The 24,674-nt window shown below is 49.5% G+C and overlaps 1 protein-coding gene and 1 long non-coding RNA gene across 4 annotated transcripts; one reads left to right on the forward strand and one right to left on the reverse strand.

Moving 5' to 3' along the window:
* Positions 1 to 1,049: 1,049 nt before the first annotated feature.
* On the reverse strand, positions 1,050 to 9,892 carry LOC111764857 (uncharacterized). Of its 2 annotated transcripts, XR_011647192.1 has the most exons (5): positions 9,740 to 9,892; positions 6,595 to 8,268; positions 3,763 to 3,838; positions 2,293 to 2,416; positions 1,050 to 1,509 (listed from the first exon to the last, which is right to left on the reverse strand). It is a non-coding gene; the product is annotated as an uncharacterized lncRNA (long non-coding RNA). The 2 variants fall into 2 exon arrangements; XR_002797361.3 differs by having other exon boundaries at positions 1,050 to 2,416.
* NUPR1 (nuclear protein 1, transcriptional regulator) lies at positions 5,937 to 7,458 on the forward strand. Of its 2 annotated transcripts, none has more exons than XM_004461457.5 (3): positions 5,937 to 6,206; positions 6,620 to 6,769; positions 7,115 to 7,458. In XM_004461457.5, exons 1-2 carry the CDS (start codon positions 6,092 to 6,094, stop codon positions 6,754 to 6,756), a joined length of 252 nt encoding a protein of 83 aa, XP_004461514.2. In that variant the 5' UTR covers positions 5,937 to 6,091; the 3' UTR covers positions 6,757 to 6,769; positions 7,115 to 7,458. The 2 variants fall into 2 exon arrangements, with proteins under 2 accessions (XP_004461514.2, XP_058142094.1); XM_058286111.2 differs by having other exon boundaries at positions 7,119 to 7,458.
* Positions 9,893 to 24,674: the final 14,782 nt, after the last annotated feature.

Raw genomic sequence — 24,674 nt, forward strand, 5'->3', positions numbered from 1 at the left:
AGCCCTGCTGCATCGTGGAGGGAGAGTTTTAATTGTGGAGCTGACCAGAACACTCTCTTTTCCTGGGCAGCACAGTCCCTTCCTGTGAGAAAGCCACAGCATGGCCGAAAAGCCACAGGGATCTCTACTGAAGACGCAAGGAGAGAGTTATATAGCACAGCTTCCCTAAAACTCCCCTTTGCAAATCCCTCCCCCTCCTCAGTTCCACAGCTGATGGCAAAGCTCGCATCTGTCCCTTCTCTTTGCTCTCTCCCCTTTCAGGATTGTCTTTTTGCTTGGGGGCTTCAGACACCATCTAAAGGCAGCTTGTCCCACTTGTGCCCACCCATCACCCAGCTGGGCCAAACGAAAGCCTCTCTCTGGGACCTTCCCTCCCTTAGCAGGCAGGGAAGGAAATTGTAAATGTTTACAAATGATTGGGTTTTGTCGCCAACACATACACAAGAAGCCCCATCATGACCAGAAGGTGGCATTGTATGCATGGAATTCAGGGGAGGAAGGGGTAAAATAGGTTCACTCTTAAAGTTCCTTTTTTTTTTCCTGCTTATAAAATAAGTATACCTTGTGAAAAATTTGAATATTGCAGAAATATAGAATCTATAATGGAGAAAGTAAAAAGTTTCCATAATCCTAGCCTAGGGTCTAACCGCTATGGAGAGTTTGGTACACATCCCACTCTCCCAATCTTTGTTTCACTAAGTAAAAGAATTTTTCTTACAAAAATAGGATCCTAGTAAAAAAGGTGTTGTGCAACCTGCTTTTTTCGTTTAACAGTTATGGACACCTTTGTTACCAGAGCTAGAGCTTTTTTTTTTTTTCTTGTTCATTTAGACAACATTTGTCAATTCATTTCATATTCCTCCAGCAGTGTGGTTGGTTATATATGTTGTACCTCTTCATTGACTGGTCAGATTCTTGCAATTACTTACAAGGGTTTGGCTTTCCTCATTCTCAGTACAAATGATCCAATTGCACATGTTCAAATATGCATTTGAAAACCAAATATTTATTTATTTATTTATTTATTTCTCTCTCCTTCCCCACCCCCTGCCACCCCAGTTGTCTGTTCTCTGTGTCTATTCGCTGCATGTTCTTCTTTGTCCACTTCTGTTGTTGTCAGCGGTACGGGAATCTGTGTTTCTTTTTGTTGCGTCATCTTGTGTCAGCTCTCCGTGTATGCAGCGCCATTCCTGGGCAGGCTGAACTTTCTTTCGCACTGGGTGGCTCTCCTTACGCACTGCGCAGCACTCCTTGCGCCTGGGGCTCCCCTATGAGGGGACACCCCTGTGTGGCATGGCACTCCTTGCGCGCATCAGCACTGAGCATGGGCCAGTAGAGCTTATTTTTAATGGCTACAGAGTATTTCACGGAAGGATGCTGAACATTCCTATAGGACACTTTGTTTCCTGTTGCTTACTACTGCAAACAAGGCCACCGTAAGCATCCTTGTCCGCGCACCTTTACTCACCGCTGGGAGTATTTCTGTAGAAGAGACTCCTGGAAGTCAACCTGCAAGGTCAAGGAGTAGGTCCATTTTCTATTCTTACCAAGACTGCCCAACTGCTCTTTGAAAGAGTGCATCCGTTTATGTTCAAGGTGATCATATCACAGAACTAAGGAAAATTCCCAGCTCAGCTTCCAGATTGGAAGGTTTCTCTGCACCAGGAATGAAAATCAGACAGACACAACCTATTTCACCTCATTTAAACTTCTTGTGTCCCCATGGAACACAGCAGTGGCACTGACGCCCCTCAGTTACACCTCCTGCCTTTGGCCTGGGAAGGTTCAGAACCTTTGAGCCAGTGACTTCTGCACACCCTTAGGCCATCCCAGCTTTCTTGATTTGGAGGGTGTAACTCCTGGAGTTGGGCATATCATGCAGTCTTTCTCACAAATTGCCACTTTTGTTCAAGCGTTGCCACCTCCAGGAAGTCTGCCCTAATCTCCCCCCACCTCCCACCCCCAGGCTGGGTTAGGTGGCATTCCCCCTGCAGGAATTCCCCCAGCCCCCTGTGTTTTCCTCAGGCAGATTATACTGGGTTGCAATAGATGTGCCTGGAATGTAATAAAGGTTCAGTCATAAGCAGAGAAAAATAAACTTCCTGGTAGCTAATACACACACCTGGAGGCAAGGGACTGGGAAAACACACATCTTGACTTTTCCCATTGAGTCACCTTTCAGGTCCTACAGGGTGCATCTTGGGTGTATTCCCAGAAGTCCTTTCTTTCTTGGCTGCCTGCCCTCCCCACCTCCCCTCCAATCCCTGTAAAATCTCTTCTCTCTTCTACCACCTGCAAGGTCAGGGCCAAGGAGACCTTCTTCCATGGCTCCATGGAGGACAGTCACAGTGTCTTCTTGGTGTTTGTGAGACGAGGATTGGGCCTCTCAGTTCCCTCAGAGCAGAGCATCTGGAAGCTGAACAAGCAATACTGATCTTACCATAATTTCATGTATTCAGCTGCACATTTATTGAGCACTGACTGTGTACCCGAGGATGCAACAACCACACTCAGACAGATAAGATTCCTGTACTAAAGAATTATAATAGCTAACATTATTGAATGTCTACTGTGTCTAAGACATGTGCTAAGCCTTTGTAAGAATTAGTCTTTTAATTCTTACAACCAATCCCATGAGGTAGGTACCTTTATTAATCCCATTTGACAAATGAGGAAACTAAATCACAGAGACTAAATGACTTGTCTAAGTCTATACAACTAACAAGTGGCAGAACCAAGCTTTGGAATCAGGCATTTTGGCTCTAGAGCCTACTCCTTTAACGGCTAACTAAATTAAACCCAACAGATACATTCTAGTGGGAATGAGTAATAGAGAAGTAAACATAAAAAGCTACCCTCAGTGAGTGCTAACGGAATGCTATGAAGAAAGTGAAATGAAGTGAGGGTAAAGGGATAAAGGACAGCCGGGGGCTCTGTGTGGTATGTTCCACAGAATGTGTCCTACTGGGCTGAAAGCCACGTCGCCCATTGCACAGAGCCCCTGGACGGCCTGGCCCATGGCTGGCACTAAAACTGCTTGTGGAGGAAGGAAGGAATCCTGGCAGGTGCCTCCCCACCCACAGGAGGACAAACCTTTGCCGGTGTTTGGCCAGCTGCGCTGACAAACAAAGAGCGCTGGGACCTGGCCCTGGTAAAAGGGGGTTAGAAATCCACCACTCACCGGCTCTGCGGTTTTGAGCAGGCCATGCTCAGAGCCATGGTTTCCCTTCTTGGTGCAGGCCTAAGCCTGTCACGTTGGTTGCTGTCGTGATCGGCACCTCACAGGTGAGGGAACACACTGGGAAAGGCGCCCAGGATCTCACAGCCAACAACCAGCCTGGCCTGGCGGCCTCACCACAGCCAGCATTGCCCCCTTGGGAACTGGGAGTATTGTCATGGTCTTCACGGTGACAGGAGACACCACTAGCTTTTAGCAAGTGGGCTCAAAGATACTCGAAGAGCTGGGTTGAGCAGGGTAGTCCCCACAGTAAAGTATGACCCCATGTCCTGCCCAGCATTTGAATGTCCTGCTAGATGCTCACAGAGGTGAAAAACTTAATTATGTTACCCCAACCTAGCACTGAACTCCAAGCCTTGTCATGATAGAGGGGATTCTGTTGCTACCCTTTGTGAGAAAGCCTTTGCAAGAACACCTTGTTTCCTAATTTTCTCTGCCTCAAGGGTCATGAATTTGTCTTGGCGTGTTATCTTTGCTTAGGGTTACTTCCCTCATTCTCTTATCATAGGGTCCCTTATCCCAACCTGGTTTGCTTCACATGTGTCCTCCTGTGCTCACTTTCATTTCCTGTGTGTGAAGGAACTCACAGATCAGCCGAATCTGGAAAACAAAACCTAAATTTAATTCTGGTTCAGGCAGGAGAGGAACGGAGGCAGAAGTGCTGCTGCTTGTTAAACAAAGGACAACACTGGCTTATAGGATTTGCTTATAGCAGTTTAGGTAACGCTGAAACAGAACAGTATTTTTGATAGGCTCAAAGCAAAGCGGCTGAGGGGCCCTGTTTCACTGGAAACCATGGAGTTTTGAGAAAAGAAAGAAACGGGATGTTGTGTCTGCCTAGTTGCCTGCCCCTGCACAGCGGGCACCTCGAGTTGGCACACAAGCCTCAGGTGAAACGTGAGTTCAGAACCTTCAGGCAAGACTGGAATACTCCATTTTCACATATTTCTTATCTGAACCCTTTCCATAAATTCATACTAATTCATAATAAATAGAAACCAGTATCTACCTCAGTCATATCCATATTCTGTAATACATATTATCTTATTATAAATTAAGTTCCTCTTTTGTCTCGTTTATGTTACAATTAGGGCATTATACCAATTTTTAAAAAATTAAGTGACTAACCCTTACATAGTAATCCACATTGTACTAGGCACTGTTCTAAGTTCCTTTCTCATTTGATCTTCACAGCAACTCTTTGAGGTAGATACAATTCTTTTTTGTTTTTTTTTAAGATTTATTTATTTATTTATTTAATCTCCCCCACCCCCCGGTTGTCTGTTCTCTGTGTCTATTCGCTGCGTCTTGTTTCTTTGTCCGCTTCTGTCGTCAGCAGCGGCCGGGAAGTGTGGGAGGCGCCATTCCTGGGCAGGCTGCACTTTCTTTCGCGCTGGGTGGCTCTACTTACGGGGTGCACTCCTTGCGCGTGAGGCTCCCCTACGCGGGGGACACCCCTGCAAGGCGCGGCACTCCTTGCGTGCGTCAGCACTGTGCGTGGGCCAGCTCCACACAGGTCAAGGAGGACCGGGGTTTGAACCGCGGACCTCCCATGTGGTAGACAGACGCCCTAATCACTGGGCCAAGTCCGTTTCCCTACAATTCTTATCCATCTCCGTTTATAGAAGAGAAAACTGAGGCACAGAGAGTTTAAATGACTTATCCAAGATCACACAGGAAGTAATAGGTTAGGAGTTTGAACTCAGGACATCTGTGTCCAGAATATGCACTCTTTTTTTTTTTTCAAGATTTATTTGTTTATTTCTCTCCCCTTCCCCCGACCCCGGTTGTCTGTTCTCTGTGTCTATTTGCTGCTTCTTCTTTGTCTGCTTCTGTTGTTGTCAGCAGCACGGGAATCTGTGTTTCTTTTTGTTGCATCATCTTGTGTCAGTTCTCCATGTGTGCAGTGCCATTCCTAGGCAGGCTGCACTTTCTTTGGCGCTGGGCGGCTCTCCTTACGGGGCGCACTCCTTGCACGTCGGGCTCCCCTATGCGGGGGACACCCCTGTGTGGCAGGGTACTCCTTGTGCGCATCAGCACTGCACATGGGCCAGCTCCACACGGGTCAAGGAGGCCCGGGGTTTGAACCGTGGACCTCCCATGTGGTAGGCATACGCCCTAACCACTGGGCTCCAGAATATGCACTCTTAACCACCTGTAAGCCTTCCCCTCAGGTGAAGGGGGCTTACAAGATAGTATGGCGGATTTCCATGATATTTATTTTAGAAAAGGCTGGGGGGTGTTAGGCCTGCTGGGGGTGAGAAGCCAGCGCACAGTAGGAACCCAGTCGAGGGCAGCGGCATTGAACTAAGAAGGGTGTGTATGGATATACGCCATAGGCTTTCCTCCTCCACTCGCGTTTTGGCCCTGAACCTGAGCCAGGATTTGGGAGGGGCGTGGTGGGGGGGTGAGCTCTGTGGCTGTGACCTCAGACCCAGCACAGGGGCAGAGAGTGGGGAATGGGCAGGAAGAAGTCAGCCCACGTGAGACCCTCACGCCCCCACTGGCCTGATCCGGAGGACTGAAGGCGCCCAGACCCTGCCCCCTTCCCCCTCCTCCCTGAGGGGCGGGATCTCCTCCGTGGAAAACTACCCAGCTGGGCGCGCCTGGGGCTGCGGAGGGGGAGAGGGGCCAGGACTCCTGGACCCAACCCCGTTCCCCTCTCGTGACTCGTGTTTACTGGGCCAGGCTCTGGGAAGGAGCCAGATTGCATCAGACAGGGCATGAGGGCCCAGCGCCAGGCTGGGCAGCGGCAGGGACAGGCCTTATAAACAGGGAGGGAGAGGCGCCTGGTCGGGAAAGCAGACACAAACCGACGACAGGAGCCGAGAGAGACTGTGAGGGGCAGCGGACATGGCGCCCGCCTTCCCGCGAGCAGCCAGACCCTCCCGGCAGCACCCAGGCCTGGAGGAGGGCGAGGCGGGCATGGATGAGTACGACCTCTACAGCCTGACCTACTCCCACCTGGGTAAGGCCCGGCCCTCCCACCTTCCCAGCTCTTCCACTTCTGCCCCCAAACCAGGACCCCCCTTGGGCTTCTCCCCATCCCTTGCCCTTTTCCAGCCAACGTATTCCCTGGACCCCTCAGGTCAGCCAGTGGCCCCCAAGTCACCCCCTTCGCATCCCCCATTGCACACAAGGGCCTCACACACTTACAGAGTATTGGAGCAACAACAGATTATCTGGGAGCCCCTCGTTTCACAGATGGGGAGACAAGCTAACGGGTTAGGACTGTGCCCCCCATTACCTGGTGACAAGCCCCAGTCTCCTTTATCCAGCCCAAGCTCGTTCCACCCCACAAACCCACCCACCTGCCTCTCCCCGGAGATCCCTCATCATGGCACAGCCCACCTCACCTCCGACTCCTGCCTTGGTTTCCAGGAGGGGGAGGCCGGAAAGGTCGCACCAAGAGAGAAGCTGCTGCCAACACCAACCGCCCCAACCCTGGCGGGCACGAGAGGAAGCTGGTGACCAAGCTGCAGAACGCGGAGCAGAAAAAGCGAGGGGTGCGACCCTGAGGCAGAGCTGTAGGTGAGGAGTCAGAGAACCCCAAGGGTCCCTCTGCCTCGCAAAGGCAGGCCTGCGCCTGGTTCCGGGGTGGCGGAGGAGGGGTCTGCGGAGCTCCTGCTGTCTCACATGGAAGAAAATGAGACACACCTTTCTCTGTGAATTTCCTAGGGGTCAGAGCAAAAAACCAGTCTTTCCAGTTGGGAAATTTGGTTTACAGAGAGAGAAACTATCTGTAAGGCCCAGAGGCAGTAGGGTGCATCTCTGGAGTCACAGAGCAAAGGAGCAAGAGAGACAGAATAATTAGAACCCAAGACGCAGTCCCTTTCACCACCTGCTTTCCCCCTTCTTCCCTTTCCCCGGGTGAAGCCAGAGCACGGATACCAAAACCACAGCAATGAGACAGGACCACGGAGACAGGACCTCGGAGACAGGACCACGGAGACAGGACCACGGAGGAATTAGGACCTAGGGGCAGGACCCAGGCCTGCTTGCCCCTCCCCACCCCCAGGACTCATCCTGACTGAGCTCTGAGGGGCCATCAAGAGAACACCCCAGCCCCCTGAAAAATGGCAAGATGGGGATCAAAAGGCCAGGAAAGGGGAGGTAGAGTCAGGGAGGTACCCCCCCCCCAAAAAAAGAAAGATGCTAAAGAAACGAGAGCCCCCCACGGGGCAGCGGTGACAATAAAGAGACAACGTACGGCAGCTACAGTCTGTGTGTTTTTCTCCTCTGTCTGTGCGCATTTTTATTAGGGCACGTTTCTGCCTGCATGTGCCAGAACATGCGTGAACTGATGAGAGAGCATTTTTTGCGAGTCCATATTTGGTGTATGTAGTTGGGGGTATTTCTATTTTTACAGCAGCCTGTTCCGATGAGCCTGTGTTTTGGTATGCGTGTGTTTTGATGTGTACATTCCTGTGGTCTCTTATTGCTGCCAGGAAATTTCCTCTGTTCTCTGCAATCCCGCCCACGAAACACGCCCTCTCCCTACCTCCCACACATTTGCTGAACAACAATCGTTCCATTATGTTGTGTTCGTGTTTTGAAGGGAATGTGACTTACTGGTGCCATCTATGAGATGGAGAAAACAGATTTAAGGCACTAAGGAACTTTCTCAGGGCTCAAATTCAAGGATTCTTATTGTCTCTAAGCAGGAGATGGGTCTCCTAGCCCAGGGAGGTGCCCAGGGAGGGTCCAGGAGGTCAGCTGGGGGAGGAAGTGTTATCAACCTTGGGATCAGAACTAATGGAAAAACGCAGTGCCAGTAAGGAATGTGGCTGGAGCTAAGAGGATATATTGGCTGAACTAGAAGTCCAGGCTTCTCTCATGAAGACTCAAACGAAACACGATGGAAAGTTACTTCTCTCACATAACAGCTCTAAGGGTAAACACTCCAGGGCTAAAATGGCAGCTCCACCGTGTCAGTAGTTCCAAGTACTTCTGCCACGTTGCTCTGCCTTCCTCAAAACACAGCTTTCATCTTGATTCCCAGATGGCTGGTCCAGTGCTGACCCTTGTACCTGTGCGGAAAGGCAGGGAAGAAAGGGCTGGGGAGGCCACATCCCTTTTTTTTTCATTTTAACAAATCAGTTTTATTGTTATCTATTAATAAAGCATAAATCCATGATTCATTTTTTTTAAGGTTAGGGAATGTACTATTATTTAGCTGCTTAGTCACATATTAGTAAAAACTTGGGTGAGGGTGGGGTTCTATTATTAAAGAATGAGCAATGGAAAAAACTAGCAGACCAAACTCAACAGAAGTGGGGGAAGAGATCCCTTAGGCCTGGCCCTCGGCAGAGCTTTTTCCCTTTCCTCCTGTTCCTTTCCTCTATGCCAGGGGCTGCAGAGCCAGTTGTTCTCAGGAACCCAAGAAAATCAAGAGAGCAATGAAGCATCCGCTGGAGCAGTAACAGATGCAGAGCAGGCTAAGACCGGCTTGGACCTTTAGGGACATCTGCCATTCCCCCTCCCTTGAGTCCAGCCTAAAATAGATCCACAGAATCCAGGCCAGGAAAGGACTTTAAAGGCAACTAACTACTCCAATCCCACCCAACCCCAGGTGAGGATCACCTCTGCTCGCCTGAATACCTCTAGGGCCGGAAAACTCACTATCTTTGAAGGTTGCCTAACTCCACTAACACAAGCTGAAACCTGACTCGCTCTTTTCTCCCAATTCTCCCTGAACAGGCTTCTATTTTTTGGGTCCTGTCTGAGATGCTGGCTCCCACCCATCCTGCAAGGCTTAGCTCAAAGGCTTCCTTCTCTTTGAAGTTTTCCCTGACTTCCCTCTGCCACCCATTTCCTCACCCCCACCCTGGGTAGGTCCCTCCTCTGCGCTCACAAAGCAAGCCGTGTCCAGAACTTCACAAAGCTGTTGTGGCCAACAGCTCCTTCAGTTTTGCCCTTTAGCCCCTCTTTCCAGACCAATTATTAATATTTGCTCGATCAACAAATGTTTACTGGATGCCTATCGTATTACCAGGGCTGCGCTGAAAGCATGGACTGCAAGGAGGGACAAATGGGACGCTAGTGTGCCTGGAATCAGGCCTTAGGACCACTGTCAGGTCTTTTTATTTTCTTTTTTATTTTTTCACTGTCGGTTCTTGAACCCAGGAGGCAAATGTCAGGAGCAGCCCTGGGCAGTGTGCTCTCAGCGCAGCACTGTTGGATCAGCAGCTTCTGTGTGCTGGGTTCCTATTCCAATCCAGTTGTTCTCTAAGCATTGCTCTATTTAATCTTCACAACAAGCTAGCAGGGTGTACTGTCATGGGTCTCATTTTACAGACCAGAAAAGTTAAGTTACTTGCCTAAGGTCTCACAACAAGGACTTGCAGGAGCTGGGATTCTGAACTCTGGTTTTCGTGATTTTCAAAGCCTGAGCTTTTTCCTTTTTCCTTATGCCTGAAAAGAACATGCACTAACAGTGGGGAACCCTAGATTCTAGTTAATTCCTGGTCAGTTACTCCTTCAGAGCCTCAGGTTCCTCACCTGACAAATAGGGAGACCCACTTCTCTGTCCACTTCAAAGAAGAAAACAAGGGCTGAGAGGAGCTGAGTCCCCAGCTGGAGGTGGCCGCTCCCTGCAAGCTGGGTCCTCTGATTCCTGCGCGGAGGCCCCACACCCACCCCTCCATCCTGGTCTCTGATTGGCCTTCCCTGGCCCTGCCCTTCCCTGGCGCAGCCTCTGGCTGGAAGGCCTTCAAGTGTCCGTTCCAGGAACCTTTCAATCAATTCTTAGAATTCCAGAACATCGGATCTGGAAGAATCTTGGGGGTTAGAGCCCAGCTCTCCTACTTTGCTGAGGGGGAAATCAAGACCTGAGAGCTTTAGCGACTGGCTTGCGGTCACACAGGGGACTAGGGACCCTGCCAGGGCAAGAGCTCAGCTCCTGACTCCCCCTCCAGAATCCCCACTTCTGTCTTCACCCTCCCTCTTTTCCTAAACCCCTTCTTTTTCTTCTCCTGGTGGGAGAATTTCCTGGGTTCCTCCTGAGGACTGGAGAGATCACTACCCTTTTTCCCTCTAGGGCTTATGGAAATGTCCCTGACAGGTTTCCAGGATGCTAAGGATTCCCAGCTCCTGCAGTGGATTGAGACACTCACCATGGGGTTGTTTATTTGTTTTGCAAACATCCTGGTCCCAATCCTCTTCCACATCCACTTCCTCAAAGACCAGCTTTTTCAGGTACCGGGGGCCAGAGACTGAACCCGGGACCTTGTATATATGAAGCCAGTGCCACGCTGGCTTCCCTGAATTGGTTTTCTTGTTTATTTTGCTTGTTTTTTCAAGAGGCACTGGGACCTCCCATGTGGGAGGTGGGCACTCAACCGCTTGAGCCACAGCCACTCCCCTATATATTTTTAATCTCAGGCACATCCAAAGTTGCTTTTCAACTAGCACTCCATACAGGGAAAACTAATAATAGTCACTGTCATAACTACCATCTTGCACACAGCACTTACGTGATTTCTGACGTGTACGGCAAGCTGTGCCTTAGCATTTAGAAAATTACCCCCTTAACTCTTTCATTCAAACGTATTTGAAAAGGAAACTATATAATCACCAAAAATGGAAAACCGCAATCACTTGCTATAATTAAAAGATAAGTGTAGGGTGGGGAATGTGGAGTTAATGCTTAAAGGGTACAGAGTTCCCGTTTGGGGTGACGAAAAAACGTTTTGGTTAAGGATGGTGGTGTGAGCAGCACAACACTGTGAGTGTAATTAATAGCATGAATTATACGCTTGAAAGTGATTAAAATGGGAGATTTTATGTTGAATATGTAAACACAGTAAAAATTTCAAAACAAACCCAAAAATCTCAATGCCACCACAAAGAGTGACTGCTAATGTAAGCTGTGGGCTGTAGTTAATAATAACGTATCAATATTGGTTCATCAATTGTAAGCAAGATGTTAATAATAGGGGAAACTGGGTGGGGGAAAGGAGGGAGTAGAGTAGAGTGAAACACTTGGTTGGTCTTTGAACCCAGTTCCTGGGGAAGCAACCGCTGAATCTTTGCCATTTCCTGGGATGGAAGTGTCTTTTGTCCTTCTTGGGGGTCCAGGGGCACAGCTGATAGTTCCAGGGTGAAGCCTGCCACACCAGCAGGACAACCCCTGTGCTTAGGGGTTTGAGCTCTAGAAGGGAAGGGGGGGCTGCAGATGGAGTTCAACCATGTGGACATTGATCCTCTCTATCTTGCCTGCGTAATGGATTCCCTTAGAGACTCGGGACCTCGAAGCTCCAGAGAGCTTCCATGTCAGAGAAGATACATTCCTCTGCCTGGAGGTGACGCATTCTGACTCCCTGTAGAGGGGACCCTGAAGCTTGCTTGTGAGACCCTTTCAGGCCTCATCCTCTGTGTCTCTCCTTTTGCCTTCTTCTTTGTATCCTTTTACGATAATAAAACTATACTAGTAAGTACAGCATTCTCAGTGAGTCCTGAGAGTTGTTGTAGCAAATTATCAAACCCAAGGCGGGGGGGGGGCCCGAATTTGTAGGCCTAGACCCCCGAGCTTGCAATTGGTAAAGGGCAGTCTTGAGGAGTGGATGTAGCTCAGTGGTTAAGCGCCTGTCTCCCACGTATGCCATCCCTCGTTCAATCCCTGGTACCTCCTAATAAAAAAAAAATAGGGTAGTCTTGCCGGGAATTGCCCATAACCTGTTCAATCAGGCCTAGCCCCCCAAAGTTAGTGTCAGAATTGAATTGGACTGAGTTACTGCAGTGCTTGCAATAGATGTCAGAAACTTGTGTTGTTGCCGTTTGAAATTTCTGAAACTCTACAGGGGGTATATGGGAACCCTGTACCTTTTCAGCAATTTTTCTGCAAACCTAAAGTTGCTCTATAAACATAGACTATTAAAAGATTATTACCTGTCTATAACAAGTTCCCTTACCTACAATGACCTACAACAGGTGTACACACTTGGGGGAAGGCTGGCAGGTCACGAGCCAGACACCACGCCAGGTTCCTTGCCTTCCTCCGTGTTTTAGTTTCCTTGGCTGCTCAAGCAAACACCACGAAATGGGTCAGGTTAAACAATGGGAATTTATTCACTCACAGTTTGAGCCTGGGAAAAAGTCCAAACCAAGACGCCATCAAGGTGATGTTTCCCTGAGACTGTGGCGTTCTGGGGTTGGCCGCCGGCGATTCTTGGTCCTTAGCTTGTGACCGAGCAAGGCACATGGTGGTGTCCCTGATCTCTCCCTTTTCTCCTGGGTTCCACTGATGACCAGCTTCTTGCTTCCTGTGGCTCTCTCTCTCTGTCTGAATTCCATTCCATTTATAAAGGACTCCAGAAAAAGGATTAAGACCCATCCTGATTGAGGTGAGCCACACCTTAATCTAACTAATCTCATCAAAAGGTCCTATTTATACTGGGTTCACATCCACAGGAATGGATTAGATTTAAGAACATGTATTTCTGGGGTACATACAGCTCCAAACCTCCACTCTGAAGGAAGGCTGTGGCTGCAGATTGGAATCGCCTGGATGCCTGGACTCCAGAGATGCTTTAATTGGCCAGGGGTGCAATTTGGGTATGCGGACTTCTAGAAGTTCCCCAGGAGACTCTAACATGAGACAAATTTCAGGGACCTCTGATGCAGTGGGCTTTTGTGGCAGATTGCATCTACTAAAGACAGCCACAACAGGCACTCCCCTCCCATATGCTCTTGTTGTAGTGTGACCTAGATACCCACCCATCAAAGGGCAAAGAGGCCATGGGAGGAAGAGGCTGTGTCCCTTTCTTTTGAACATGGCAGGGACCTCTATGACTGCCTCAACAGAGAGTGAGTACAGCAGGAGTGGGGCCATTATACACAGCCCTGCCCTTCCACCTTGCTTGCTGGGGTTCTTGGAAACCAGATGCCATGCTGTGAGGAAGTCCAAATGAGTGCACAAGGTGGGACCACATGGAAAGGCCACACGTGTTTAGTGTTCTGGCCCTTGGCCCAGCAGAGGTCCCAGCCGGAAGTCATCGCCAACCCCCAGGTGTGAGAGCAAATGGGCCTGCAGTTGATTCTAGCCCCGACTAGCAAGTCATCCCCAGCTGCTCAGTCCTCCCAGGTGAGGTCCTTTGCACTGTGGAGCAGCCCCATGGTGTCCTGCACCAATTCCCCACCCACAGATTCAGTAAGCATAGGAAAATGTTTGTTTTATACCACCAAGTTTGGGGCTGGTTTGTTATTCAGCAATCGTAACTGGAACAGCCTTAGAGTCCCACCTGAGTCCAGATTCTGCCTGTGAAATTGACTGTGACCTTGAACAAGTTATTGTTTAGCCTGACCTTATTTTCTCATCTGTAAACCAGAGATAACACTCACCTCCAAGGATGGTTTTGAGAACACAAGGAAACTATTTTTCAAGCACTGAGCAGGATACTTGGCACCTAAAAAGAACTTAAAGAGGCAGTGGTTGTCATGGTTAATTTGCATAGGCCCTGGACCCAGGGCTGCGTGGGCTCAAATCCCAGCACTGTTATAAAGCCACATGATTATTACAATCTCACTCAATGTTTACCAAAGCCCTGCAGGAGGGAAAAAACACAGGTTCACAGCTGAGCCAAGAGTGGATGGACCAGGTGTGCAAATGCCCACACCTAAGCTTTCTAGAGAACTCTGTGGCCTTCAGGGAGTCCCAGGGGGAGGAAGCAAAGAAAGGGCCCCAGTGAGAGCACCCCAGTCCCTAGGTGCCTGTGCTTTCAGCTTGCCCTGACAGAGAACTCTCCAGGCTCTGGAAGCAGAACCAGGTCTCTGTCAACCAGCAACTCTTTCTTTTCTTTGTGAAATAGAGTCTACTTTTCTTTTCTGCTTACAAAAGCAGTTCTTGGGAAGCAAATGTGGCTCAAGCAATTGGGCTCCTGTCTACCATATAGAAGGTCCAGGGCTCAATACCCAGGGCAACTGGTGAAGGCAAGCTGGCCCATGTGGCAAGCTGGCCAACACAGAGTGCTGGCCCATGCAAGAGTGCTGATGCGCAGGAGTGTGGCCCATGCGGAGAGCTGGTGCAGCAAGATGACACAACAAAATGAGACATGGAGGAGAGACAATAGAGATGCAGCAGACCAGGGAGCTGAAGTGGCACAAGAGAATGATTGCCTCTCTCCCACTCCAGAATGTTCCAGGATCAGTTCCCAGAGCCACCTAATGAGAATACAAGTAGACACAGAAGAACACACAGTGAACGTGCACAGAGAGCAGACAATGGAGGGAAAGGAGAGAAATAAACAAATAAATCTTTTTTTAAAAAGTGCAAATAAAATTAATAATAATAAAAATCAAGTAAGTACTCAAAAAAAAAAAAAAAAAAAAGCAGTTATTGTGGCTTCAGGAGATAATACCCAACCTTGGTTAGTTCTCTGTCCTCCTGATGGAACTTGCCCTCGTTCCAACTTTTGCAAAACACCCAATTTATAACTTTTTTTTTTAAGATTTATTTTATTTATTCCTCTCCCCTTCCCCACCATTGTGTCCATTTGCTGTGTGTTCTTCTGAGTCCACTTGCATTATCCCGCAGCACGGGAAAACTGTGTCTCTTTTTTGTTGTGTCATTTTGCTGCATCAGCTCTCTGTGAATGTGGTGCCACTCCTGGGCAGGCTGTGCCTTTTTCACGCGGGGCGGCTCTCCTCGCAGGGTACACTCCTTGAGCGTGGGGGACCCCTATGTGGGGATGTCACTGCATGGCATGGCACTCCTTGCGTGAGGCAGCAGCACTGCATGTGGGCCAGCTCACCACATGGGTCAGGAGGCCCTGGGGATAGAACCTGGATCCTCCATATGGTAGACAGATGCTCTGTTAGTTAAGCCACATTCGCTTCCCCAAGTTATAAAATTAATGTTTGGTTGCAACTGCATCATGGAATGTTCACACCTGCTCTGTGCATTCTTATCCTGTTCTCTCTTTTCTGGAAGACTGTTTTGGAGGTTATTTATTTTTTAACCATTTGGGGCAATAATTATTTATTGATTCAACAAATATTTATTGAACACCCACCATAGGCCAGGGACTGTTTTAAAAGGACATGGGTAAATTGGATAGACACTGTCCTTTTCATGGAGCTTACATTTATTCAAGTGGGGGCAGACAGACAATTGTCCATGAACAAGAAAATAAGCCACAATTTCAGCATGACTTGAGCACTTTAAAATGCTTTGGTTAAGGAAGGTCTTACTGAGAAGGTTGCATTTAGGCAAAGGGGAGAAGTAAGGGAGTGAGTGATGCTGCACTTTCTGCTTATTTCCTTAAGAGCTCCTAGCACCACCTGACATACTATATATTTAACTTATTTTTAAAATGTCTGGTTTGTTTACCACTGTCTCCCCAGTGCCTGAACATAGTAAAGCTGGATGCATATGTATTAGACATAAATTTAAGTAATATATAAATATTGACTGACAGAGTAATGCTATGAAGAAAATAAGCAACTCCTGGGGATGAACCTCCCTGGCACCAAGGGATTACTACCAAGCACCCACTGGTGATGCAACTAGAAAAATACCTTGAATAAAAGGGGGAAATGGTAAAGGCAAATGAGTTTATATGGCTAAGAGACTTCAAAATGAGTTGGGAGGTCAGCAGAGGAGTTGCGCTAATATGGCTCTGGAGTTTGGTGCCTTGCCAGTGGGCCCTACTTTGGAATTTGTGCTCCTGAGTGTAATGGAGTTGGACTCAGATGTGACTTCTCTATACATGACTCTTCTGTTACTTTTACTGAACATGGCGCTGGGGTTGGTGTATGCTCAGGAGACTTGAATCTCTGGTCAGTCCATGTGCCAACTGGGCCCTGAGCCTCAGCAGAGTTGCAAGACCTACTCTCCAGTTTGATGGACTTACCCAGATTAGTCAACAAGGAGGTGAGGATGGTCAACCACCACACCAAGGAACCGAGAGTCTACAAGGGCAAGCTGGAGAATCCCGTCACCAGCCATGTGGGATCTAAGTCCCCTCTTAGTTTAGAGGTGGAGTGGGCATTGCCATCCAAGGTTCCTTAGGATGGAGCAAGAAAATATGGATTAGAGTGGACTTACTGGTACTCTACTATAGAATTATTGTGACTTTAGCACTGGAAGAAATTGTGTCATTGATGTGAAGACAGTGGCCACCGGAGTTGCTGAAGGCAGGGAGAGGGAAAAAGAGGTGTGATATGGGGGCATTTTCGGGACTTGGAGTTGTCCTCAATGATATTGCAGGGACAGATGCAGAACATTATATATCCTGCCATAACCCACTGAATGGACTGAGAGAGAGTATAAACTACAACTATAATCCATGCTGTGTAGCAGTGCTCCAAAATGTACTCAAATGCAATGAATGTGCCACACTAATGAAAGAAGTTGTCAAGGTGGGAGGAGTGGGGGTGTGTGAGGAGTAGGATATATGGGAACATTTTATATATATATATATATATATTTTAAAGATTTATTTCCCTCCCCTTCTTCTCCTCCCCCCCAGTTGTCTGCTCTCTGTGTCCATTTGCTGTGTGTTCTTCTGTGACTGCTTCTATCCTTATCAGCGGCACCAGGAATCTGTGTTTCTCTTTGTTGCATCATCTTGTTTTGTGAGCTCTCCTTGTGTGCAGTGCCATTCTTGGGCAGGCTGCACTTTCTTTTATGCTGGACGGCTCTCCTTACGGGGCACACTCCTTGCGCATGGGGCTCCCCTGTGCGGGGGACACCCCTGCGTGGCACAGCACTCCTTGCGCGCATCAGCACTGTGCATGGGCCAGCTCCACACGGGTCACGGAGGCCCGGGGTTTTGAACTGCAGACCTCCCATGTGGTAGGCAGATGCCCTATCCATTGGGCCAAGTCTGAGTTCCTCTTATATTTTTTAATGTAACATTTTGTGTGATCTATGTATCTTTTAAGAAAAGATAATTTTAAAAATGAAAAAAAAAAGAAAATAAGCAGACTGATATGATTGAGAGTAGCTGGTGGATAAGCGGAAGTCAGGAAATTCTTCAGGAGAGGTCATTTGAACTGAGATCAAAACAAAGACAACAGGGCACTAACTGCAAGGAGATCTTTCATGTGACTTAGTTATCTCTTGCTGTATAAGGAATTACCCCAAAACCTAGAGGCTTAAAACAAACATTTATTATCTCAGAGTTCCCATGGAATCTAGGTGTGGTTTGAGCTGGGAGCCTCTAACTCAGAAGACTGCAATCAAGGTGTTGGTAAGAGCTGCAGTCCAAGGAGATGGGACCTGCTTCCAAGCTCACTCACACGGTTGTTGGCAGGCCTCAGGTCCTTGCTGACTGTTGGCTGGAGACATCAGCTCCTTGCCACATGGACCTCTCCCTAGAGCTACTCACAAGGCAGTGAGAGTCCCTGAGAGCAAGGACTCTGAAAAAGTGAGGAAAAGAGATGGCAAGCAAGACAGATGCCATAATCTTTGTTTCAGTTTACTCTTAGAAGTGACATCTGCTCACTTTTGCTGCCAAAAGTGATAGTAGTTGATAAGTCCAGTCCACATTCTTACCCCTTACCACTGTATGGAAGGCAGGGTAATGTAAGGGTGTTAGGGCACAGAGAGTTAGGGCGTGGAGAGTAGGGGAGTCTTTACTCTACTCCTGGGTAGAGCTCCAAAGGAGATGGTAAGACCTCAACCAGGGAGTGACTTGGGGGGTGGGGGGGGAGGGCGTCAGGGCAGAGCTTCCTGTCTTCCAGGATGGCTCCAAATCATACCCAAATGGGGTAGAAAAAAGGCAGAGTGAGCCAGCAGACCTCAAGGGGCTCTGTGGGCAGGAATGAAGGATACCACAGGGGAGAGCCTGGGATTGAGCACTGAGGGATGCACAGGACCATGGATTTTGAGAGAATACCTGAGTGACAGAGGATTCAAGAACCAGGTGGGCCCCTCTGCCTATTCCTTGGCCATTTTCTAAGTTTGTGGACTGAAATTCAGTTTTTTAAAGGAGGTACCAGGAATTGAACCTGGTACCTTGTACATCGGAAGCAGGTGCTCAAACCACTGAGCTATACCTGCTCCCCAGATTCTTACACTTTTGATTGGTAAACAGATAATCAGAAATATAGTGTGACAAGTGCTGGGGTCGGGGAGGAGTCAGCCGGATTCTCTCAGGATAGGGGGTGGGGTGGGGAGAAGAAGGGGCGTGTCATCTGCTGATTAGCTGATGGTGAGGAGGCTGGAGAGGAGGACCCAGATGTGGTGTTACAGACCCAAAAAATAAGAAAAGCTGATGTTTGCTAGCAGCCGGATGGTGGAGAAACAACGGATTCAGGCGCCAAAATGGCCCTTCGCTTCTAACAGGTCTCCACTTAGGGTCGCCCTGGAAGACAAGAATTTACCGTATTCACTTTTGTATCAAGGACACCTAATGGCGTGGACAGGAGAGGGGTCTTTACAGATTATGCATAAATTGTGCCAACAGAGTTAAATAAAATCTTCCAAATTCAAACTGCTCATTCAGGAGACTCGGCAGCGGAAGCACCCCGGGCTCTTTCGTCCCGCCTGAGGTCGACTGCTCCAATTCTGATGTCTAAATGAGATTAAATCCTCAGAACTACAACTCCCAGCATGCCTGGGAGGATTTTTGTGCGCCGCTTACCCGCCCAGTAATGGTTTCAGGCCCCCAACGCCCTGATCTGGACCAACGGCTGTTGCGCGCTCCTGGATGACGTCATACAACTGCCCGGCTGTGGGCGGAAGCGTTGGAGAACCCAGAGGTGTAGAGGGAAGAGCAAAGGGAGGGGGCAGTTTTGAGCGCGAGGGGAGGCGACTGCCGGGCGGGAGGGGCTGGAGGCTGAGTCTTCACCGGCAGAAAGCGAAGTCGAGGTGGACTGAGTGAGTGTGGGCGCCTGTTTGGCTCCCTCGTCCGCCATACGATCGCCCAGTTGCGCCATCCCCCGGGATCGCCTGCAGTGGTCCTCCTGGAAGACCTCTTCTGTCACCACCTTCCCAACATTGCGTGGCCCTCCACTGCCCATTTGAGAGAACCCACATTCCTGAGCGCGGTGTTCCAGCACCTCAGCCGTCTGCCTTCTGGTGCCTCCTGGTCCCTCCACTCTAGGGCTGGTCCGTGGCCCACAGTAGATGCTCAGTAAATGTTCATGAATTAATGTGCGAAAATGGCCTTGCTTCACACCATCCCTTTCTTACCTCTCCCTGGTAGAATTTCACTGATTCTTTTTTTTTTTAAGATTTATTTTATTTATTTATTTCTCCCCTTTTCTCTCCCCCCCCCCCCCCCCCCAGTTGTCTGCTTTCTGTCTCCATTTGCTGTGTGTTGTGTCCCTCTTGTATTCTTGTCAGCGGCACTGGGAAACTGTCTCTTTTTTGTTGCATCATCTTGCTGCAGTCAGCTCACCACTCCTGGGCAGGCTGCACTTTTTTTCAAACTGGGCAGCTCTCCTTAAAGAGGGTACTCCTTGTGCGTGGGGCTCCCCTAAACGGGGGACACCCCTGCGTGGCAGGGCATTCCTTGCGCACATCAGCACTGCGCATGGGCCAGCTCCACATGGGTCAGGAGGCCCTGGGTTTGAACCCTGGACCTCTCATGTGGTAGGCGGATGCTCTATCAGGTGAGCCAAATCCACTTCCCTTCACTGATTCTGTTTGTTTTTTTAAAGATTTGTTTATTTATTTCTCTCCCCTTCCACACACACCCCCCCCCCCACTCAGTTGTCTGTTCTCTGTGTCCATTTGCTGCATGTTCTTCTATGTCCGCTTCTGTTGTTGTCAGTGGCACAGGAATATGTATTTCTTTTTGTTGCGTCATCTTGTGCCAGCTCTCCATGTGTGCAGCGCCATTCTTGGGCAGGCTGCACTTTCTTTCGCACTGGGCGACTCTCCTTACGGGGCACACACCTTGTGCGTGGGGCTCCTCTATGCGGGGACACACCTTTGTGGCACAGCTGCACTTATCAGCACTGCGCATGGGCCAGCTCCACTCGGGTCAAGGAGGCCCCGGGTTTGAACCGCAGACCTCCCATGTGGTAGACGGACGCCCTATCCACTGGGCCAAGTCCACTTCCCCTTTCACTGATTCTTAATAGCAACCATCCACCTTAATGGGGTCTTTCCTCTTCACAGGTTTCCACCATCAGATCTGACACTCCCCAAACCATGTCACTCCCATTTTACAGATACAGAAACTGAGGCACCAAGGAAAATGGCTTGATTGGGGCTGTACATCTGTCTTGAGGCAAATGTGGGACTAGAACCTAGGTTCCCCATCTCCTAGTCCAGGTCAGAGACTCTTGGAGGAAACTTCCTCAGATTCTCCTCGCAGGAATTGCCCTACCCTCCTACAGATCCCCGTGCCCTCTCCCCCCGCTGCAGTCCAGCATGTTTTAGGGCTGTTTCTGTCCATGTTTACTTCCCCTCTAAGGGAGGGAGAACGAAGCCAGGGGATGGTCACTATAACTTTGCTGCTTGTATTTGAGTTTGGCTGAGCCCACTCTGCTCTCCTCTACTACCAGGCGGGACAGTTGTATTCCATGATTCAGACCAGCAAGGACAGTGGTGAAGTCATCACGAGCCTGATCATCCAGCTCTGCAAGGGGGTCCTGGTGAGGGGGGGAACAGTTTACCCATAAGATCTATCACCTGCACAGGTGAATGTGAGCCAGGATGGGGATCTGGGGGTAGGGAGGCAAGGCCTGACATACCTCTGACCTCTGCCCCAGCTCCCTCCCTGGCAGCAAAGTCATATCTCTAAATTGTTCCCTCTCTCTCTTCTGCCTGGTTGGTCATTGTATCTTTCTGTTCCCTGCATTCTTTTGGCTCCTGATACTCACCATAGCAGTAAGAGCCTCAGATCCTGGGCACACAGAGAGGGCTGGCTGTTGGGTTATGTGGTGGAGAGCGGAGCAAGTAGAGTTTGTCACACTCTCAGAATGAGTATGTGAAGGATGGTTTCTTTATCAAGACTGGAACCCAGCACTGTTGGAAACGTGGACCCAGGGCTGGTCCTCTTGGGTGAGCTGTCCTTGACTTCTGGGCCTCACTTCTGTTTTCTGGTCCCTTTGTTCATTCATTAGAGGGAAGGGGCTCTGGAGCCAGATGGTCTGGGCTCAAATTCCAATTCTGCCATTGTTATTTATTGTTTTGAGGATTATGTGAGTTTGGAACAGTTCCTGGCATGTAGAGAAGGCTCAGTAAATGCCAGCTGCTGTGACAAGCAGTAAGTATGGTGTAGAGGTTAAGAAAACCACATTGTCTGGTTTGAAATTCCAGAGTTGTCATTTACTAGCTGTGTGATGACCTTGGAGAGGTCACTTAACTTTTCTGGGCCTCAGTTTTCCTCCTTGGCATAAAATGAACGTGGATAACAATACCTCCAACATAGAGCTGTTATGAGGATTAAATGAGGCAATAGTTGAACAGTGCCTAGCACACATAAGCATTTAAGTTTAGTTTTTATTTTAATGTTATTCCATTCAGAATAAGCTCCATGAAGGCAGAGCTTTCGAATTGCTTTGTTTACTGCTGTATCTCTTATGCTTTGAGCAGTGCCTGGGACATAGTTGGTGCTCGGTAAGTACTGATGGAGCATCTACTGTTTTCACACCTCTATCTGACATCCTCTCTCCACTCTTTTGATACAGTGCTTTCTGCTATAGAATACTGACATTGGGGGGGGGGCGATTTTTGACATTAGAAAATCAATTTGAAGGGTAGATGAAAGAGGAGGGAAAGGACACGTACTGTAAGTGGCAGAAACACCAACTTTTACTTGAGCAAAAAAGAATGAGGAGGAAATGGAGGAGGAGGGGAAGGGAGAGGGAAAAAGAGAGAGAGGGTAAGGCAGAAAGGCAAGATGAGAAGAAGGTCGGCTTGGGAAACTGAGCATTTCAGAAGTAATTTTCTACAGGAATGACTAGATTCTTGTCTCGCTCTCCATTCATCTCTCTGCTTTCCCAGGCACTGGCTCCAGTCTTAGGCAGGATCACATCCCACCAGCTTAGCGACCTCTGCAGACAGAGAGAGTGACTTCCTGACAGAAAGTCCAGGGTTGACCCTCTGTGTGTCATGTGCCCACTTTGGAGCAGTGCCAGCTTCAGAGAGTGAGGGAATATGATTCCCCAAAGGAAATTTCAGGTACTTCTATTTTAAAAGGAGGACTGAGTGGACAGGTGGAAACAAATGGCAATCATATCCCAACAATTGCTCTTCTGTCCTCACCCTCTCACCCCCAATTCAGTTGACAATCTTTGCCTTATAACTTCTCCATACTGATAGCACTTCCCAGGCTCCAGAGCCTCAGAGTACACGCTCATGCACCCCCTTTTCCTGTGAGGAAGGGGTTGCTGCTGTGCCCATTCTCCAGGTGAAGAAATGAAGGCCAGAAACATGGCTGGCTAGGCTTTCCCAGCCAGTTACAAACTCTACCACCCTTTGCCTTGTTCTCTCTGGTTTTCCAAGTCAGTCCAGTCTTCTCAGCTAGGTGGCTGCTACCTTGGGCAAGGACTGTGGCTCCCGCCTCTCAGGAATCCACCTCTATACCTGTTGGCCCCTCTCCTCAAAGCTGAAACACGAAGGAGGTGGCAGCTGTTCCTATCAACGTTGCCAGCGGGATCCTGCTGTCTGAAGAGGTGGGTGGAAGCAGAAGGTCTGGAGAAGACTCTGGGGCTATGGAAAGGGCCTGGGATGTGTAGAACAAGTGAGAGGCTGAGACCAGTGTCTGAACCACAGGGTTGCACAAAACAGGGTCTTCCATGCTAGTGGTAATGAGGGGGCGGGCGGGGGCAGTCCTCAGAGCCATAGGGGAAGAAGGCATTTATAAGGAGATGAGACCTGAATGAGAAAAAAGGAACCAGTCGTTTGAAGAGCTGAGGGGGCAGCATGCTAAGCACAGGGAAGAGCAGGTGCAAAGGCCCTGAGGTGGGGTGCCTGGCATGTTTGAGGGGCAGCCAGGGGGCTGGGCAGAGGAGGAGGAGAGAGGTCAGAGAAGGGATGGGTGGGATCATGAGGTCCTGATAGGCCATTGCAAGGGCTCTGGCTTTTGCTCAGAGTGAAATTGGGAGCCATTGCAATCAGGGAACCAAATGTGCACATTTGGGACCCAGGACCAGAGCTGAGGTGGAAGAGAGAGAAGTCAGGGTCAGAAACTCTATTTTGCATATATTATTTGGCACGAATCAGATAGGACAGTATGTAATAATTTAAGCAGTGGGTGGGCACGAGCCTAGGGAGGATTCCATGTGTGAGGGACATGGTGGGCAGTGGTGACTGAGACCCCCTGGGGCTCCGCATCAGCCTGGGAGCTCGGAGCTGCTGGAGGACCTGGCGTGTCTGCCCAGCCCCAGCCCCTCGGGCTCCCCTAGCCTGTGCCACCTCACCTAGCTCCGCCCCAGGGCCTGCCACCTTGCCCGGGCACCTGGCAGGGCTGGTCCTGGGGCTCAGCCCAGGGACCGCCTCTGCTCTGAGTCCCCTTTGTAGGGAGGCTGGAGGATGAGCCTGCGAGGGGTGCCTGCTGGAGTTCAAGGCAAGGGCTCCCACATGTGATAGGCACCTGGGCAGAGTCCCATCCGCCTGGCCTGGAGGTTAGGCCCACCCAGGGGACCTCAGATTGGGGTCTGCCCTGGGGTCTGCCCACTCTCGGGCTGAGGGGCCGTTGGGCTGGCTGCCTGAGGTTTCTGCTTCTGGCCTGACCTCTCCTCCACCTCATGTCTCTGGGTTGCCAGGTCCTTTCCACAGTGGCTCCAAGGGTGCCCTCCACCCACACCACCTCCCCTCCCTTACACCTTTACTTCCTAAGCTCTAAACTAAGCCTCTCCTGCCCTTTACCCTCTTCCCCAACTCTCCTTTGGCCCTGCTTTTCTTGTTTACAACAACCATCCTTGCGTTTATTAGTGACAATGAAGATTTCTGGAGAGCTTCTTGTGGACCAGGCCCCACACATCCACTAACTGCCAAAAAGCCATAGCATCTTACCCCATGCCGGGACCTGTTCAAAATGCTTTACCACAAAATGGCTCATTGAATCCTCCAAACAGACTCATAAGTTTGTATTATTTTCCTCATGCTGTAGATGAGGAAACTGAGGCACACAGAGGTTAAGTAACTTGCGCAAGCTCACACAGCAGCTGTGGCAGTGCTGTGGGTTTCGCATGCACGGTCCTCACCAGCGTCCTATCTGGCTGGTGGGATTAGTGGCCTGCCTTCTAGATGAGCCCAGCACAGGGAGATTAAGTGCCTTGACCCAGTTCATATAGCTGGGAAGGGCCGAAGTTGGGAATCGAGTGGAGGTTTGTCTGACTCCAGAGCTTGCCCCTGCCCTCACCCCCTAGTTTCATCTTCACGTCCAGGCTGAGAGGTGAGCAGCAGGGCTGGGATCCTGGTCCTCGATGGGGAAATGGAGGCACACAGGGTGTTCGTCTTGCCCTAGAGAGCACATACGGGAAGGCGTAGAGCAGAGCCGGGACTTGGACGGGACTTTTGACACCGGCCTGG

The sequence above is a fragment of the Dasypus novemcinctus genome, chromosome 23, assembly GCF_030445035.2.
Source record: "Dasypus novemcinctus isolate mDasNov1 chromosome 23, mDasNov1.1.hap2, whole genome shotgun sequence".
Classification (NCBI taxonomy): Eukaryota; Metazoa; Chordata; class Mammalia; order Cingulata; family Dasypodidae; genus Dasypus; species Dasypus novemcinctus.